General features: G+C 39.4%; 1 protein-coding gene across 1 annotated transcript in view; it reads left to right on the forward strand.

Annotated features, from left to right (window-relative positions):
- FMN2 (formin 2) overlaps window positions 1-17,042 on the forward strand; it is a 343,234-nt gene that overhangs the window by 32,290 nt on the left and 293,902 nt on the right. The window contains 1 exon segment of the mRNA XM_012644334.1: window positions 739-905. Within this exon segment, the coding sequence (XP_012499788.1) occupies window positions 739-905 (167 nt within the window).

A 17,042-nucleotide genomic window follows, 5' to 3' on the forward strand; every position in this document is an offset into this window, starting at 1 on the left:
TTTGAGTTTCTCTATCACTTTTCTTTTTAGGGCGACTATTTTTGCTGGACAGCTGTGTTCACTTCTCACGGGTTGGTGCCTTTGCCAGTCTCCCTGTCTCCTCATTTTCTGTCCCCTCCCCATTGCCATGCCAGAGACTGTGAATGTCAGTCACTGACATTTCTGAGCCTCAACGGTGGCATGTTGGGTTACTAACTGTTTCTTTAGAAAATCATCTGTAATTAAATCCAAAAAGGTTTAACCTTTTTCATCCAAAGTTAAATCCAAAAGGGAGCTGGGCACAGTGACACACACCTCTAGTTCCAGCTGCTCCGGAGCCTGAGGCAGGAGGATCACATGAGCCCAGGAGTTTGAGGCCAGCCTGGGCAGCATAGGGAGACCTCCCATCTCAAACAAAACAAAACAAAACCCAATACCAAAACAAAACAAAACAAAACTATTCAAAAGGTTGGGGGCTTCTTAGATGGAAGCTGTACAGCCCATAACTTGGCCCATTTTCTTTTGAGGCAGACGTCTTGGGGGATAGGAGAGCAAACCAGATCAGCACTTTTCCTATGTGGCATCTCCGGCCACAGACTGCAGAGCCTTCTCCAAGGTTGAGAGGCGCCTTGCTGTGCAGGCTGTTGCCGTGGAAACGGCGTTGCTCCCTGGCAGTGTTTACCAGGCCTCCCTCCTCTGGGAGAGCTGGGAGCCCGGGATGAGCCAGAACTCCCTCTAATGACTGTGTTTCATCCGCAGGGCGAACTCTGTTGGAGAAGCTGTTCAGCCAGCAGGAGAACGGGCCGCCAGAAGAAGCAGAGAAGTTTTGCTCCCGGATCATTGCCATGGGGCTTCTCCTGCCTTTTAGTGACTGCTTCAGGGAACCGTGTAATCAGAATGCCCAGTCGAGTTCAGCTCCGTTCGACGTAAGTAGGGGGATTCACTTCTGTCCGTGAGGCACATTTGCCGTCGAAACAGCAACTGCGATGTGCGTCTGCCCAGTCACCCTGTAATGGAAAAACAACGTGTGATGCGAGGCCTTCCTCCTTTCAGCCACTCAGTAGCTCAGTTTGTCTGTTTCTACACTTTTTTTCTTTTTGAACTAGAGTATTAAGTATAGTTGCCAAACCTTTTCTCAACAGATGGCTACTCAATAGTTCTCTAGCCTGCTTCAATCATTGATGATTTTAAAGGGGCTCTAAGTCAGTATTTCTGTCTTTGCTGATCGTAGGCATTCCTGCAGAAGCAGCTCCGTAGGGCAGAGTTCTTCATCCCAGCGGGGCCACAGGTTTCCACGGGCCCTGGAACGCTGTTTCAGTGTGTTCCTCACTCATGCACGTGCTAGACGGTGACGGGAAGCATTACTGTCTGCCCTCTCCGCCAGCTCCCACTCGCCAAGAGAGTTAATGCTGTGCAACAGTCGTTCAAAAGGCATGCGCATGTTTCATAATGAATATCAGCACAGCCGTGTTGTCATTTTCAAGCCAGAGTGTTGCTAATCTTTCTCAGGTATGTGGTACCTGTGTGGCATTGGTTGTGATAAGCGTGCATCTAAAACCTAGATATGCAAGAATTCTCATGTATGAAATTCTCATGAGACTATCGAAGGTCTGGTGGGTTCACTGATACAGAGCTTAGGATTTATGAGTATTTGGGGGTGATGGGTTCTCCTCTGTATGGGTTAATTGCATTTGTTCAGTTGCTGCCAAATGCACCCTCTTCTCTTGTCACCCTTCTTCACTATTATTCAAGGAGTGAGATAATGATGAGTTTTGAAAGACAATGAAAATGAACCCTGGCGGAGGTCAAGGTGTGATAGTAAATAATAAAGTATCTATATTTGCCTGTTTTTCTTCTTCCTCCTCGTTACATGTTACAACCTGCAGCCTTTCTCAATCTCTTTTCAGTATTAGGGGAACAAATCACATAAACCACTCTGAGATCTTCTTGATATTTCCCATTTGAAAGAAAATTCCCCAGGTTGTGCTGTGACTTGCGAAGCTTCCTTTCTGAGATTTAATTTTTTTTTCCTGCTATAATTTTCTTAATCACATGGCAGCTAATCATGGCTAGGTAGACCTTTTTCTCCTATGGGAAGAATTGGATTATTTAAATTTTTTCCTCCTGTCTCTTCTGTGAGAGCTCTGTGTTATTGAAGAGATAGAACCTGAGGATGACGGTAGGTTAAGTGCTGTAGAGCTGTGTTCTAGAAGATGAATCAATTTGGCAAACTGGAATTATAATACCTATGTATAGCACAGACAAAGCCCAACACTAGCCATGTCTAGCACTGGCTTTTCGATTAAAAATTATTCCCCAAATAACTGCATTTTCCTCCATTAAAACACAGAAGTAAACAGTCTTGTCAGTCTATAAATGTGGAATTGGCATAAACTGAGAACAGGGTAATCTCATTTCTCTTTTTTTAATTTTTTTTTAAAAAATCAACTAACCTGGTTTTTTTTTTATACCTCTCTCCTCGTTCCATCCTTGCATTAGAGATGAATAACTCTTCCTAGCTGTGTTATTTTGGGCAGCTGGGTGTGGCATAGAGAGTGAAAAGCAAACAACAAAAAAATAAAATCCCTTAATGTTGTGTGAAGGATTTCCTTAGAATGGGGAGTTTGTTTCCCTGAACTTGATGTGACTGCATTTTCTCCTTACTCTATTTGTTGGCTGTGTAGTTTCTCCGTACTCTCCCCCCACTGCCCCTGCCAAACTGAACAAAATGAAGAAGAAATTAAAGGTACTCTCATGAGAAATGTTATTCCATATACGTAAATCGCAGTTTAGTAACAGAACTGCATGTTGATTGGATGCATAGTCCAGGAGTTTCTTCAAAACCAAAAGGTGGTAACAATGTAACAATATAGGGGGTTATGAGGCCTGAGGTGTCACTGGGGGATGGGGAGTAATATGCTTCTCTATGGGGAGGGAAATTCCTGATAATTAGTCTCTCTGCTGATTTCCAGAAAATAGCTGTTGGGAGCTTTTCTAACCAACAATTCCCTTGAGGTCAGTTGCCCTTCGAGACAGAACACCCTGTGGGAATAAGCTCATAGCTGGCACTCTTCCTAGCCTGGACTTGGTGACTTTGTTCCCTTCCCTAAGAGCACCCTGTCTTCTCACCTCTCTCCCCTGTTCCTCCTTCTCTCTCCACTTACACGTGTAATTAGAGCAATGAAGAGTTTTGGGGCTCTTACTGATGCAGTTGATGGATTAGCCTACTTCAGTCAGCCCTTCCATTTTTTTAGTTCCATGTTATTTTTATACATTTTTAGGGCCTAACATTTTGCTTTGTAGAGTGCTATAGAAAATGTGAAAGGACTTCATATTTTTCTTTTACATTTTAACTTGATTAAGGTTTCGAGAACTTTCAAATACTCAGATGGCTTTGAGTGATCATGTTCATTCATTCACAAATGTTTACCAAATGCATTCTACTGGCCAGCTAATGTCTTAGGCTTGGAGAGATGTTAGTGAGCAAGAGAATGTGTTCTCTTGAAATGTATATCCTATTCAGGGTGAGGAGAGACAGATATAAAAAGCATAAGTTAATTAATTTCTATCAGATTCTAGTATGTGCTATGAAGCAAAAGCAGAATGATATGATAGAGTGAATGGCTTGGGGTAGGACGAAAGCAGAGGGAGCTTCTCTAGGCACCCATGTGGCCAGGTCAGAGGGAAGGTTGTTCCAGGCAGCTGAGGGGGCAAGTACACAGGGCACAGGTGTGACCTACACAGGCACAGCCCAGGGCCTTGTGTAGCTGAAGCTTAGTGAGATGAAGACAGACAGGTCTCAGGAGCCAGAACAGGCAGGATCTTAAAAGCCATGGAAGGAATATGGACTTCTTTTAAGTGGGAGCTTTTGGGAGGTTTTATGCAGGGGAGTAACATATTTGCTTTATGTTTCATGAGGATCACCCAGCTTGGTCTTTGAATAATAGAGTGCAGGGCAGGAGGAGACGCAGGAACACCAGGTATGCTATGGCAGTGGCTGAGTGAGAGACGGTGGTGAAGGAGGTGGAGAGGAGTCCGTGGGTTGGGATGGATTCTGGAGGTAGGGCTGATGGGACTTCTGGTGGGTCGGACACAGGGACAAGGGAACAAGAGGAAATCAAGGACGATGTCTGGGTTTCAAGAAGCTGGGTAGATAGTGGTGCTGTTTACTGAGCTGGAAAACACAGCTCCATTTTAGGACGATAATGTCGTAAGTACAGAACCGGTGCTCATTCTAATACTTTTCTTAAATGAAATTCAAATTACTTAGAAAATTAATAACTAGTTATTACCTGACAAACATTAGCTTTTGTCTTTGGCTGAACAGAATGACATTGACTTTACTAGCCAATCAAAATTAGGGTCATAATACTTCAAATTTTTTCAGCCATCAAAAGGACTGGCTCCTATAAGACAAGAATAAAAATTGAGCTCCTTTAAGGGCCTAACGATGTTCTCCCATCATCTCTTTCCATTTCCATGACTAATATGGGGACATAGAAACTATTAGTGTACTTCTTTTTCTCTGATAATATCCTCGTATTATTGGCTTTTTGCTTTTTCGGGAAGAGAGATGGGTTTATATGTCAAATAAAATTCTAAGCTAGACCTATTCCAAAGCTAGCAAGAGAAAACACAGGGATAATGCTTCTGCTTCTGCTTGGTAGACTATATGGTTGAGTTGTAGATCATGGGTTTTTTTGTGGTCTGAGGAAAGACGTCTTTTTTTCCTTCCGGAACCTATTCTAGTTATTTCTCTCATGCTTTTATTCATAACGAAATCCCTTTTTCTGGGTCATATTCATCAGCAGCTGTTTTCCAGCCAACCACACTTATCTTACATAATTGTTGATTATCCATTAACAAACTCTTCTAGGATTTCTTTAATCATAACTAGGGTAGATATCACATTATCCATTTATATCACCAGGAGTTAAGCAAGTTTACTTGGCCCAAGTGTTTTTTTCAGGGGTATGTGGTTATATCTTTAATCCTTCATGAATTTCTCTTACATGTCTGTCTAGTGGGATATTTTTGAATGCATGTTTTTGGCTGCTGGACTTGTTTGGGTTTGGTGGATCTGCTGGTTTTTTAAAAATATGTGGTGGTCCCCATGCTTGCCAGATGAGCAAGAGCTCCTTAGTGTGTATGTTGGTGGACATAGGTTTGGGTGAGCGTGTGAGTGAAGCCACAGTTAAAGACAAGGAAGACATGGAAATTCAGGTTAAAAAGGAATAAAAGAAACAAGATCTTGAACCTGTTGAAAGATAAGTCATTAACAAAAACCAGCAGCAGACACTCTCAGAAAACTAATGAAATGTACTCTACTCATTGTTACCATAGCCAGAAAAAAGACTTAAGTGAACAAACAGAAATGATTAGTTGTATTTGAATTCATTTTTTTTCAGAGCAGGAAGAATACTTACATGCTATTTAGTCAAGCCCCCACAAATCTTTTTCTGAGAAGCAGTAAAAAGCCTTGACACATCTTTCGGCTCTAAGAGAATATACATTCATGTACATATATCTATGTAAAGATCACTGTGTATTTATTTTTGGAATGTTTTTGTACAGTATCAACTCTCAAAAAATTGTTTTTCTTTTAAAGGTGGTATTAAAATGATAATCTTCAGACCAGCTTTTAGAATTATCTTAGTTGACATTTCCTTGAAGATATCTTTGTAATCTCAACATAGAAGTCATTGGTAAAATATAAGATTTTATTGATCAAAATTCATATTAGCCATGTTGACTTGCAGTGCTTTATGTTTGCTGATGCCATTACTGACACTGCTCTTGCCTTCTGACCATCACTCACAAGTGAGGATTTAGCTCAGTTATACACCTATGTTGTCCTTCCCCATTCCTTCCAATATAGTTAATTTTGCTATTTCTAGTTTCAATTTAATAATAATTCTTTGAACTTTAAAAAATATGCTTCTGACTTTTTGCTATTGTTCATAAACTTTAGGTAATATCTCTTGCTGCCCTGCCCACCTTGTAAAATTAGACGATTAATGTCTCCGCCTAGTCTGAGCCCCATCTACCTCCCAGCTTCTACCAGATGCACTTGTATCTTTAGGGTGTGCTTTTCAGGTTAATATTTTATCTATAGGTTCATTTTAAAAGTTGGAAAACATATAGACACTGTGTGAATATTGCACTGCAGAGGTATTTAGTGTGCTCCGACTTTGTTTCCTTCTCAATATTCCAGTATCCCAATATCACAACCCCCAGGCCATTCAAGCAAGGATTTCCTTGGGTGAAATTCAAATGGATTTTGTGTTTTTAATAAACAATCACATGCTCAAAAGTATCCCATTGCCTCTTCTTATTCTTTTTTGGGAGAAGAAACATGTGCCTTCTCCCCCTATAATCTGAATATTTTTGATTTTTCAATTCATTCTTGCCATTTCATGGAATTCCTTCAAATCTTCTTGAAGAAGACTGACTTTGTCTTCTAATTTAGATTACATTCTTGATATTTAACTATGACTTCTGTAGTTATAAATGGAACTTATAACTGTTTTAAGTTTTTTTTTTTTTTTTTCAGCCCCTTCCTTCTGTCCTGCCTCCTACTTCCTAGGCACACAAAGATGAAAAGAAAGCCTGTATCCCCAAGAGGATTACAGTCTGTTTTAAAGAAATAAGATGTGCAGATAAATTACTGGAGCTTACTGGCTGAAGTGGGCTCTATAATCAAACTGTCCTAGATTTCCCATTTCCTATGAAAACTTAAGTAGATGGCTTAATTTCTCAAAATTTGTTTCTTCTGTAAAATGGGGGATAATATAGTAGTTTCTGGAGGGAGAAGAAAGTGTGAATACAAATAAAGCATTTTGTACAACATGGGTATATGGTAAGTGTCCTGTGTGTGTTAACTGTCACCACAGGTTGTAATCGTGTTTGGGGTCCCAATGGAGATGTGTATAGTAGAAGGAGTAAAGGGGAAAGGTTAAGTGGTTCTCCTTGGTAGTTCAGAAGATAATACATGGGGCAAGACTTGAGGGACAAGTAGGAATTTGCTGCAGAGAAGAGCCATAAAAGGAGAAGTCTGTATACTAGGTAGCATGTATAAAGGCATGGAGGTGCATGTGAGAATGAAGGATGGAAAGGAGGCCAGAGATGGAAACAAAGACATATATGTCACTCTGGAGATGCTTTGAATAATTTTGAGTAGTTAAGCCATAAACAGATTGGCATTTATAAAATATCACTCTGGTGGCAGAGTGGAGAATGGATTGAAGAAAATTAAAATTAGCTTCTGGGTGATCAGAAAAGTCTTTAAACTGACACAGAGGTAGTGGGAATGGAAAGAGACAGATACGGGGAATATTTAGGATTTAGAATCGATAAGACTTGCCATTTGATCAGATGTGGGGAAGTGGAGTAGATGATTTCTTTGGGTTTCTGATTTGCATCTCTGAAATACTCTGAGTCAGAATACTAAAAAGGGAACAGGCTTCAGGCAAGATAGTTCTGTTTTGGACATCTAGAATTTGTGATTCTTTGGGACATCATGGTGGCAATTCCTAGAGGGCAAGGGAGCTGATATTGTTGGCATAGACCATAGGTTATATGCTAAAAATATAAGCAAATAATTATAATAAATTAAGAGAACACTGACAAACCAAAAGGTTGAAGTTCTTAAGGATGGTGGAGAATGAGCAGGTGTAGTGAGAATACAGAGAGAAAGGAATTCGTTGGAGGTGTGGCCACAGGAAAAGGACATTGGTGTTTGAGACTTCAGAGGTGGGGGTGTTCTACTGATTCCAAAGTCCATTCCATGGTGGAGGGGAATGCCCTTTGTCATTAGTATTGAGAAGCTCAGGGTGTTGGTTGGGATTTAATTCCCATAGGACTGTGGACAATTTGGTATTAAGAAGCAGACTCAGGGCCACATGATAAAGTCCTTGACGAATGAAGGGTGTGCCAAGAAGGTCTGTAAATGTCCGTGATGAGGAGGGATGAATGATGACACCACTGGATGATATAAGCTTCAAAGGTAGAGAAGGTTTTGCACAGGGTGGACTTGGAATATTGTCTAGATGATTATGGAGAGCTGGATTGTAAGGCCGTATTGTATAATATGAGAGGGAATCAGGAAAATCACCTTTCAGGTTCGATCATCACTTGCTTGGATGATCGCATTGGGCCTTTCTTCACCTTCTTGGGTTTGCCAGTTACTGGTCTCCAGTCCAGTTTCCTCAGTCTAGTCCAGTGGTTTTCAGATCAGGGTCATATTGCCCTCCAGGGGACATTTGGCAATGGTCGAAGACATTTTTGGTTGCCACGGTGGAGGCATGGGTACAGCTGGTATCTAGTGTGTAGAGGCCAAGGGCACTGCCAGGCATTCTACCATGCACAGGACATCTCCAGCTTTCCCCCAACAGTTATCCAGTACAAGATGTCCATAGTGCCAAGGTCGAGAAACCTGGTGATATGCGTACGTCTGATCATATCATTTTTCTACATAAAAACTTTAATGGTTTCTCTGTCAGAATAAAGCCCAAATTCTTTGGATCTCCATGGTCTTCCTCCTACCTTTCAACACTTTCCTACTCCTGCAGCTCATGACTCACTCCCTTTCTCCTCCTCCAGATGCTTACCATGCTGAAGTGTTAGCGACCGTGCTTTCTCTCACCTCCAGGGCTCTGTGGGCACCGCTGCTTCTGCTCCCAACTGTTATTTCTTGGTTAAATTTTACTTCATCATAGGATGCTATTCAGAATTAGAAGCCATTGTCTATCAGACACCTTCTTTAACCATCTAAGTCTCGATTTTCTCTCTTGAAGGACCTATCACATAGATGTCCTTTGTGACATGTCATGCCCGAATGTGAATTAAATTTTGTGTGAAGCTATCCCCTGGAGCAAATCCATTTGCATTTAATGCTGGTCCTAGACTGGATTCTAATCCCAACTCCTCCACCTACTTAACAGATTAGAACATTTACCTAAGGTCATGTTAAAATTTTTCACATGTAATATATAATGTCTACCTCTGGGTGTGTTTTGAAGATTAAGTGTGATTAATTTATAAAGCATTTAGCACAATGTCTGGCACATCGTGTCAGGTAATTATTAGTGATTACTATTTTTAATTATTGTCTTTAAAGTTCTTATCATAGAACCTGACATAGCCATTTAATAAATATTAACATGCCTTGATTTTGTGAAGAGAGAACTGTGAGGAAAGCCCTGGTGGCTGAGGAGAGGAGCAACTGAAGAATATATTGAGTTGTTTTGAATGATCAGAGGTTACCTATGAGTAGCTGGGACTACAGGTATGCACCACCACACCTAGCTAATTTTAAAATTTTTTTCTAAAGATGGGGTCTCCCTATGTTACCCAGGCTGGTCTTGAACTCCTGGCCTCAAGTGATCCTCCCACCTCGGCCTCCCAAAGTTCTGAGATTACAGGCATGAGCCACCATGCTCAGCCTATATTTGATAATCTTAAAAATAGCTGGAGGGAGAGAAGATGGAAGATGGGATGGAATATGGATTAGTTCCAGAGTTAATTAGTCTGGGAATTAACTCTGTATTGCATCTCTGCTTCTGGGCTTATTGCCATCCTCCTTTCTTAATCCATTTGCTACTCTTGATTTTGCTGCTGTAATGACCACATTCTGTCCCCAGACCACACTCCCTCACGTCTTTCTGGATGGAGTAGAAAGGAAATGCAGAGAGTAGGAAAAGCTTTGGGGAGGTAACTGCAAATTGTGAAGGTGAATAGGTCATGCCCTCTTGGTGTTATGTTCATGACCATTCTGTAGTAACTCTGTGCTTTCCCTGGTTCTGTCTGTAGAAGTATCACACTCAAATATTGGCATACGACTTACTTATTTAGCTCTCTGTGAGTATGTGTGTGAGTGTCTGTAACCTTTACAAATAATGTGGCATGAAAGAAGGAAAGGTTCTGCTTTCTATAACACCTCACCAAAGATAAGGACCTCTACTTCACCTAGAATTCATTCTTAAGACAGAGATGAACCAAAAAGGGCTAGAGGTTGGTTTGCTACACAGCATTGCTCTTCTTTTTCAAAGAACTCTTACCACATGGAATAAGTTTGATTTTATTGGTTGGATAATTCTCATGAGGTAAAATTATTCATGGATACAATCAGTAAATATAAACAGGAAGAAATCTGCTTACTATTCTTAGTTTTCTCTAAGGGACATCTTTTCATTCAATTTTATTTTTAATTATGAATTTCATAAAGAATATAATAAGTTGCTATGTATGAACAAGTTCCAACTTGATTTCTGTCTTTGAAATCTGTACACTTGTTGTATGGTTTAAGAAAAAATTGCCCAGTATTGATAATTTTTCTTTACTACAATATTGATTATTTTGTGGGTCAGATTATGTTCCCCATGTTTGTAGTCAGATAGTTCATTGTGAAGTAGAAGGCTTTTAATACATATTTTAAGTATTGTTATTTCTCTGGACTCTATCATTTTAAAAAGGATTCTGTCACATTTCTTTTTGTTCCTGCAATTGATGATAATTTGTCCTGTTACCACTCCATGAATGGTTGTGTGATTGGATCCTGTAGTAATTAGTACTCAAGTTTTTATACATATATGTTTATGCATTTTTTTTTAATGAGGTAGGATCTCACTGTGTTGCCCAGGCTGGACTCAAACTCCTGGGCTCAAGTGATCCTCAGCCTCCAGAGTAGTTGGGACTACAGGTGTGCGCCACCACATCAGGCTTATTTAAGCTATGTCTATTTTTAAGCATACTTTGAGAATATCATATTTAAATGTATTTTGAGATTATCTTATATTTCTGATCATATATATGATTTAGTAAATTTCTAATATGTGCTGCTGTTTGTATATTTTATTTCAGAAGGCAAAACAGGTGATTTTTTTCCCTCCCATTATGCTCAATTCAAGAATATTGTTGCAAAATGGTAATTATTCTTACTTCCCTTGCCATCAAGTTTTCTGGTAGTTATTGCTACCAGTCAATACTTTTCTGGATTTTAGAACGTTCACTAACTGTAAAAATAATGGAAGCTTAGAAAGATGAATTTTTTAAAAAACACATTTGTGGCAGTCACACTTCTTAAGGGAATGACATACTTTCTTCTTTATGATTTGTTTTTCCTCACTTAAAAGGATTATGCTGTCTTAGATACCCATTTTGGCTTTCACAACTGGTGCTTTTTATCACCCGTTTGGCAAACAGTGTTGGGTGACTCAGAATTCATTTTGAATTTGTGTGATGGACTTTTATTAAAATGGGTGACTCAGCCCAACTTTTCTGTCATGATTTTCCTTTCTTATACTGCTCCTGGATATGCATTGAATATTAATTAGTTCTGTTGATGTGACTTGTATTTCTTGTGACCTTTCCCTCATCTCAAGAACCAGGAGAAGTATAGAATTGGGAATCTATGCCAAAGTGAAGGTACCTTGCAATGAAAAAACATCATCCCATTTAGGAGGTTGGAGGGCTTTTTTTTTTTTTTTTTTCCAATTTTTACTGGACTTTGGAAATCTGAACAAAAATTTATTCTCTTTTTGTTATCTTTGTCTAGATCAGGGGTTGGCAAGATTTTCCTATAAAGGGCCACATAGGAAATATTTTAGGCTTTAATAAATATTTTACAGTGACTGTCACAACCACTCAACTCTGCTGTTGTATGGCACAAGCAGCCTCGGACAATACCCAATGGATAAGCATGGCTGTGTTTCCTAAGAAAACTTACTTACAAAAGCAGGCAGCTGGCCAGTTTTGGCTTGCAGGCTGTACTTGACACCTAGTCTACACTCAGGTAACATATAGAAGGTGAATTGACTGATCAACACTAGGGTGATCACATGACAGAAATACTCTCTAGGGATTAGGGGGATGGGGGGCAAATCTACAACTAAAGGACACGGGGAGCACTAAAGGGAGGGAAGGGCATGCCTTTAACCCGCATTTGGGTGAGGCAAAGACATAAAGTGTAACTATAATGTTTGTACCCTCACAATACCCTGGAATAATAATGAAAAAAAGAAAAAAAAAAAGAAAGTGAATTGATTCTGAGAGTTTGACTTTTCTTTCTGTCTCTAACTCTGTGTAGTCGCCAGTCTGTCCCACGATATTTATGGAATTTTTCTATGAAAAATATGGATCCTCTTTCTGTACTTATGTAGCTTACTGTCAAAGTGACTAGTGGGTGAACAGACACGTTGGCAGAGTATTTAATGAGATGTGATAGAAGAGTTTTGAGTGGTCAGGATGCCTGGAGGCTAGAATCACTGGGAGGGATAGGGACAGAAGTCATGTCTTAAGAAATGATGATGGATGGTACCCAGGTCCATTTGTGAAGCCTCTGGAAAAAAGGTTTAGGAATTGGACCTTAAACCTGAGAGCAGTAGGAAGCCTCTGGAGAGTGTTAGGTGGAGGAGTATGACTGATCAGATTCCTGTTTTTATTTAATAGAGAAAGCATTCTGGGCTGGGCACAGTGGCTCACACCTGTAATCCTAGCACTCTGGGAGGCTGAGGCGGGAGGATCACTTGAGCCCAGGAGTTTGAGGTTGCTGTGAGATATGATTACACCACTGCACTCTAGTAGTCAAGTGTGAGAGAGCGTGACTCTGTCTCAAAAAAAAAAAAAAAAATTAATTAATTAAAAAATAAATTAATTAAAATAAAGTAAACATAGAGCTTTCTGGGTTTTGGTGAAGTATGGACTGAGGGGTGTGCTGTGGGTGTGGTTTGGAGGCTGGAAGACTCCAAGGAGGCTGTTGCAATAAACCAAGAGAGGGATATATTGCCCTCAACTCTGAAAGAGGTAGGTAGTAGAAGATCCTTCTATTTTTTAAAAATGTTACATCTGGTTACACAATTTTTTTTTTCCTTTTAAAAGACTTCGAAATATCCAGGGTCTTGCACAAGTACAAAAAATTCAGCACAAATTAGCTGATCTTTGAGGGTGCCATCTGTTGGTGCTTATAATCCCTCTCCTTCCTAGGTATAAATTGTGCCACTGAAAGACAGTGGTCTGCATATGCTGTTTTGCAAAACGATTTAAAAAACAAGTGTGTAGTGAAGAGTGCCTGACTTGCTATTTAGTAAGAATTTTTTGCTATTTAGTGAATTTTAGAAAAAAATTCACTTTCAGTGTAGGTTGTTTGGACTTGATATTTAAGAATTTGCCCCTGAATTAGTGGACACCAATCTGGTATCACTATTGTGCCATCTCATTTGACAACTGCTACAGATATGTCCTTTAAAGTGTTATTTTGTTAGAGTGGGAACAGTAGACTTTGGGGATAGGCTATGGAGACCTAACGGTGGATACTGTTCTCCTCTGGGTAAGATGGAATTAGATCCCACGGTGAATGCAGATTGGTGAGTCCAAGTGGGTCTATTTGGTTTCCCTCAGTTCAGGTCGTAGAAATGGAGGGGAGAGTCAAAGAAAATTGGGACTTTTTGTTTCTTGTTTCTTATTGCATGATTCAGCACTTCCTGAGGGCCAAGCAAGCACTTTGCCAAGTGTTTTAACATGATCAATTCAACTAATAAATCTTAATTTAAATAACTTATTGAATCTGACTTCCATTTTCTGATGTGAAAACTGAGACTTAGGGTGAGTAAGTTGGCCAGGGTCACATTGTTCAGTAAGTGGCAGAGATGGAATTCTAACCCAAGAAAGCCAACTGCACATCTTGTGCCCTTTCTCCACCCTCCACGGCCAATCTGTTGCCTTTTCCCTCTTTCTACTGCCATCGCCCTGGTCCGAGCCACCTTTGCCTTACACCGGGACTCAAGCAATAAATAGTCTCCTAATTAATGTCTGTGGTTCTGCTCTTACTCTCTTCCATTCCTTCTCCATGAAAGAGTGATATTTTAAAAACCAAGTCCAATCTTGTTATAGTTACCGGAGATGTTTTAACCTGAGGATAATATCATAACTATTTTTTTTTTTTTCTGAGACAAGGTCTTACTCTGTTGCCCAGCCTAGAGTGCATTGTCGTCGTCATAGCTCACTTCAGCCTCTAACTCCTGGGCTCAAATGATCCTCCTGCCTCAGCCTCCCAAGTAGCTGGGACTACAGTTGCGTGCCACCATGCCCAGCTAATTTTTCTGTTTTGGGTAGAGATGGGGTCTCTTTATTGCCCAGGCTGGATTCAAACTCCTGGGCTCCAGCGATCCTCCCAAAGTGCTGGGATTGCAGGCATGAGCCACTGTGCCTGGCCTCTTCTTTATGGCCTACCTCGGCCTCCATTAGCTACTTCCTGGCTAGGTCAGCAGCTTCATCTTAGGCTACTCTCTTCCGTGTTACTGTGCTACCTGGGGAGCTTTCTAAAGTTTGGATTGTTGGGCTCCACTTGTGGAGAGTCTGACTAGTTCTGAGGGTGGGCTCTGGGAATATGGGTTTTTGATCAGCCAAGTTTGGGGAAACCTTGCTCTAGAAAGTGTGTTCTGTAAATATTAGTTGCTACTTCGATGTGGAAGCTGCTCTTAGCTTTTTTTCTTTAACTCAAAGGAGGTCCTACCTTTGAATTCTCCAGAGTTACAGTTCAGCTGATGAAAGTGCTGTGCTAAACCTAAGCTTAATGATGGAACATTTTCCCCGGATTGCTCATTAAGGCTTTGGCTAACTTCTTGTGTTTAATTGAGAAACTGCTCAGCTGAGAGAGAGAGAGAGACTGAGTTGGTCTCCAGGTGGTTAACAGAATCTTCAGTGGAATTAACATGACTTTTTTTTCTTACCAGGATTTTGTCTGTTTAACTCTTACATTGTTCTTATTCGGAAAAAAAAAAAAAAAAAACAATTTAAGATGTAAAATGCAGATGTTCAGATCTAGAAATGTAGATGAATAAAAATTGTATCTTTAAAAAAATTGTATTTACTCTTATTCACTGCATACTGTACCCATAGGCCTAACCCCTGGGATTTTTCTTCCTTTTCCTTCTTCCCTTATATAATTATCAGCATGTTCTTTCTGAAATACAAGGGATTAGGAAACATTAAAGTTACCTAAAGTTTAGGAAACATTAAAGAATATTGAGACTGAGAATAAAATAATTTTTGTTTATCAAAGTTTCAAACAACCCTAGAAAAGTATGAAAAACTTTTGCAATAATCTTGTCTGTAGGATACATATTCTAGAGTAAGAAGTTATTATGTAACACATACAGATATAAAATTACTTTTTACAGATTAATTTTTATAGATATTGTCTATCACATATACCAAGTATTTTTGATTTGATTTGTAAGTTATTTAACTGTACCTCAGTTTTATGCATAAAAAGGAACAAGGTACTAGTAATGTTATATTATTCCATTTCTTCTGCTAATTCCAGCACTGCTACTACATTAAATTATTTTATTGCTGGGAATGGTGGCTTGAGCCTATAATCCTAGTTACTCTAGAGGCTGAGGCAGGAGGAGGATTGCTTTAGGCCAGGAGTTCAAGGCTGCAGTGAGCTATGACTGTGCCTCTGTACTGAAACCTTGGTGACAGAGTGAGACCTTGAATCTTGAAAAAAAAAAAAAATTATTGCAATGTTGATTTTTTTATTTCCCCATTTTTTGCTGAAGAGCTTATTAGGTTGACATTTCTTCTTGGCATGTTTCTAAGCTCAGCAAATATAGCAACTGAGATGCTAAATTTCAGTCAAAAATAGAACTCCTCAGCCTCATTTTGGAAATCTCTTCTCATTCATGCACAGGGATTCAGGCGTCAAATCTTTAGCTCTGCCCTCTGCTGGTCATTTCAAATTATGCAAGGGGAATTCATAGAATATTATTTCATTTTCAAATTTACAGAGTTGTTGGAAGACCTTTTAAATTTCACACTATAAAATATATTCACTGGAAAATTGTAATAGTTTTGATTTTAAAAATCAATTTGTTAGGTAAATTTTTTAAATTGGAGAGAAACAGGAGTTTTCTTTATTGCTCAAGAAAATAGCAGTCACGGTTTTCTTTTCCCAAGCACAGATGAAAACAAATATGGATATAGTTAAGATTACAATAACATTGGAGCAAGTAATCTGCTATGTATAAATACTAATGTTGATAAAGTATTTTTTTGTCCTTTTCTGAAATGGCACTTACTCCATTAAAGTCTCTTGGTAAGTTAAAATAACATACCTTCTTCTTTAGATAAAACAGGGTTTTAATTAAGTTGAATTTGCTAAAGGATTGTCTCCTTTAGCTAAATGATTAACTCTTATTGAAATATTTTTTTCACCTTAAGGATTTGTGTAAAACTTTATACAGAAGCTTATATCAAGGTATAAAGATCATGGATGTTTATAGATAGGATGAATTGCAAATGAAAACCTGAGGTCTACTATTCAGCAGACATAGTCAACAAATAGTGTACACAGAAACTGGTTGGTCTCTTCTGTACACAGGTAAAATGATTATTAACGAAAAAGATATCAGCCCACCCCATGGTCCCCTTTGTGATGAAGAAGAAATAATGTAAGCATGAGGAAAGTTGTTAGACGGTAAAAGAGACAAGAAAAGCCTAAGAAAAAGATACAAGGAAGGCAAATTTCGCTTACAACCTTGCTGGATCAAGACTTTAAGGTCACACTGACCTTTAATAATAACCTGAGACTAAAATCCAGCCAGAGAGTACTGAGCTAGGTGATGAGAATTAGTTTTGTTTCCCAACTGTGACTGTGTGACCTCACTGGTAAAAGGCAAACTGATCTCTAATGACCCCTTTTAATAACAATAGTCAGCATTTTTTGAGTTCTTACTTTGCTAAGGGTCTTACATACAGCCTTTGATCCCCATACCACCCTTTGGAGTTTTGTTATGCTCGTTTTCAGTGAGAAGGAAACTGGTCATGATAATTAGCAGAGATGTGATTCAAATCTAGGTCTCTTAGGCTCTGAAATGTCTGCTCTTATCCATTGCGCCTATTTTGCAGGAGTCTCTGAGTCTATTTTCAAATAATCATCACAGGCTGTGAATACAAATGTGTTAGCATTTCACAAGTGTGTTCAAAGGCAGAGGGACAGGCTCTAGCAGCCTTTCCTTTGTCCCTAGCTCCAGAAAATAAGTAATATGGAGTAGAAATAAGAG

Source organism: Propithecus coquereli, unplaced genomic scaffold (genome assembly GCF_000956105.1).
Source record: "Propithecus coquereli isolate 6110/MARCELLA unplaced genomic scaffold, Pcoq_1.0 Scaffold210, whole genome shotgun sequence".
NCBI lineage: Eukaryota > Metazoa > Chordata > Mammalia > Primates > Indriidae > Propithecus > Propithecus coquereli.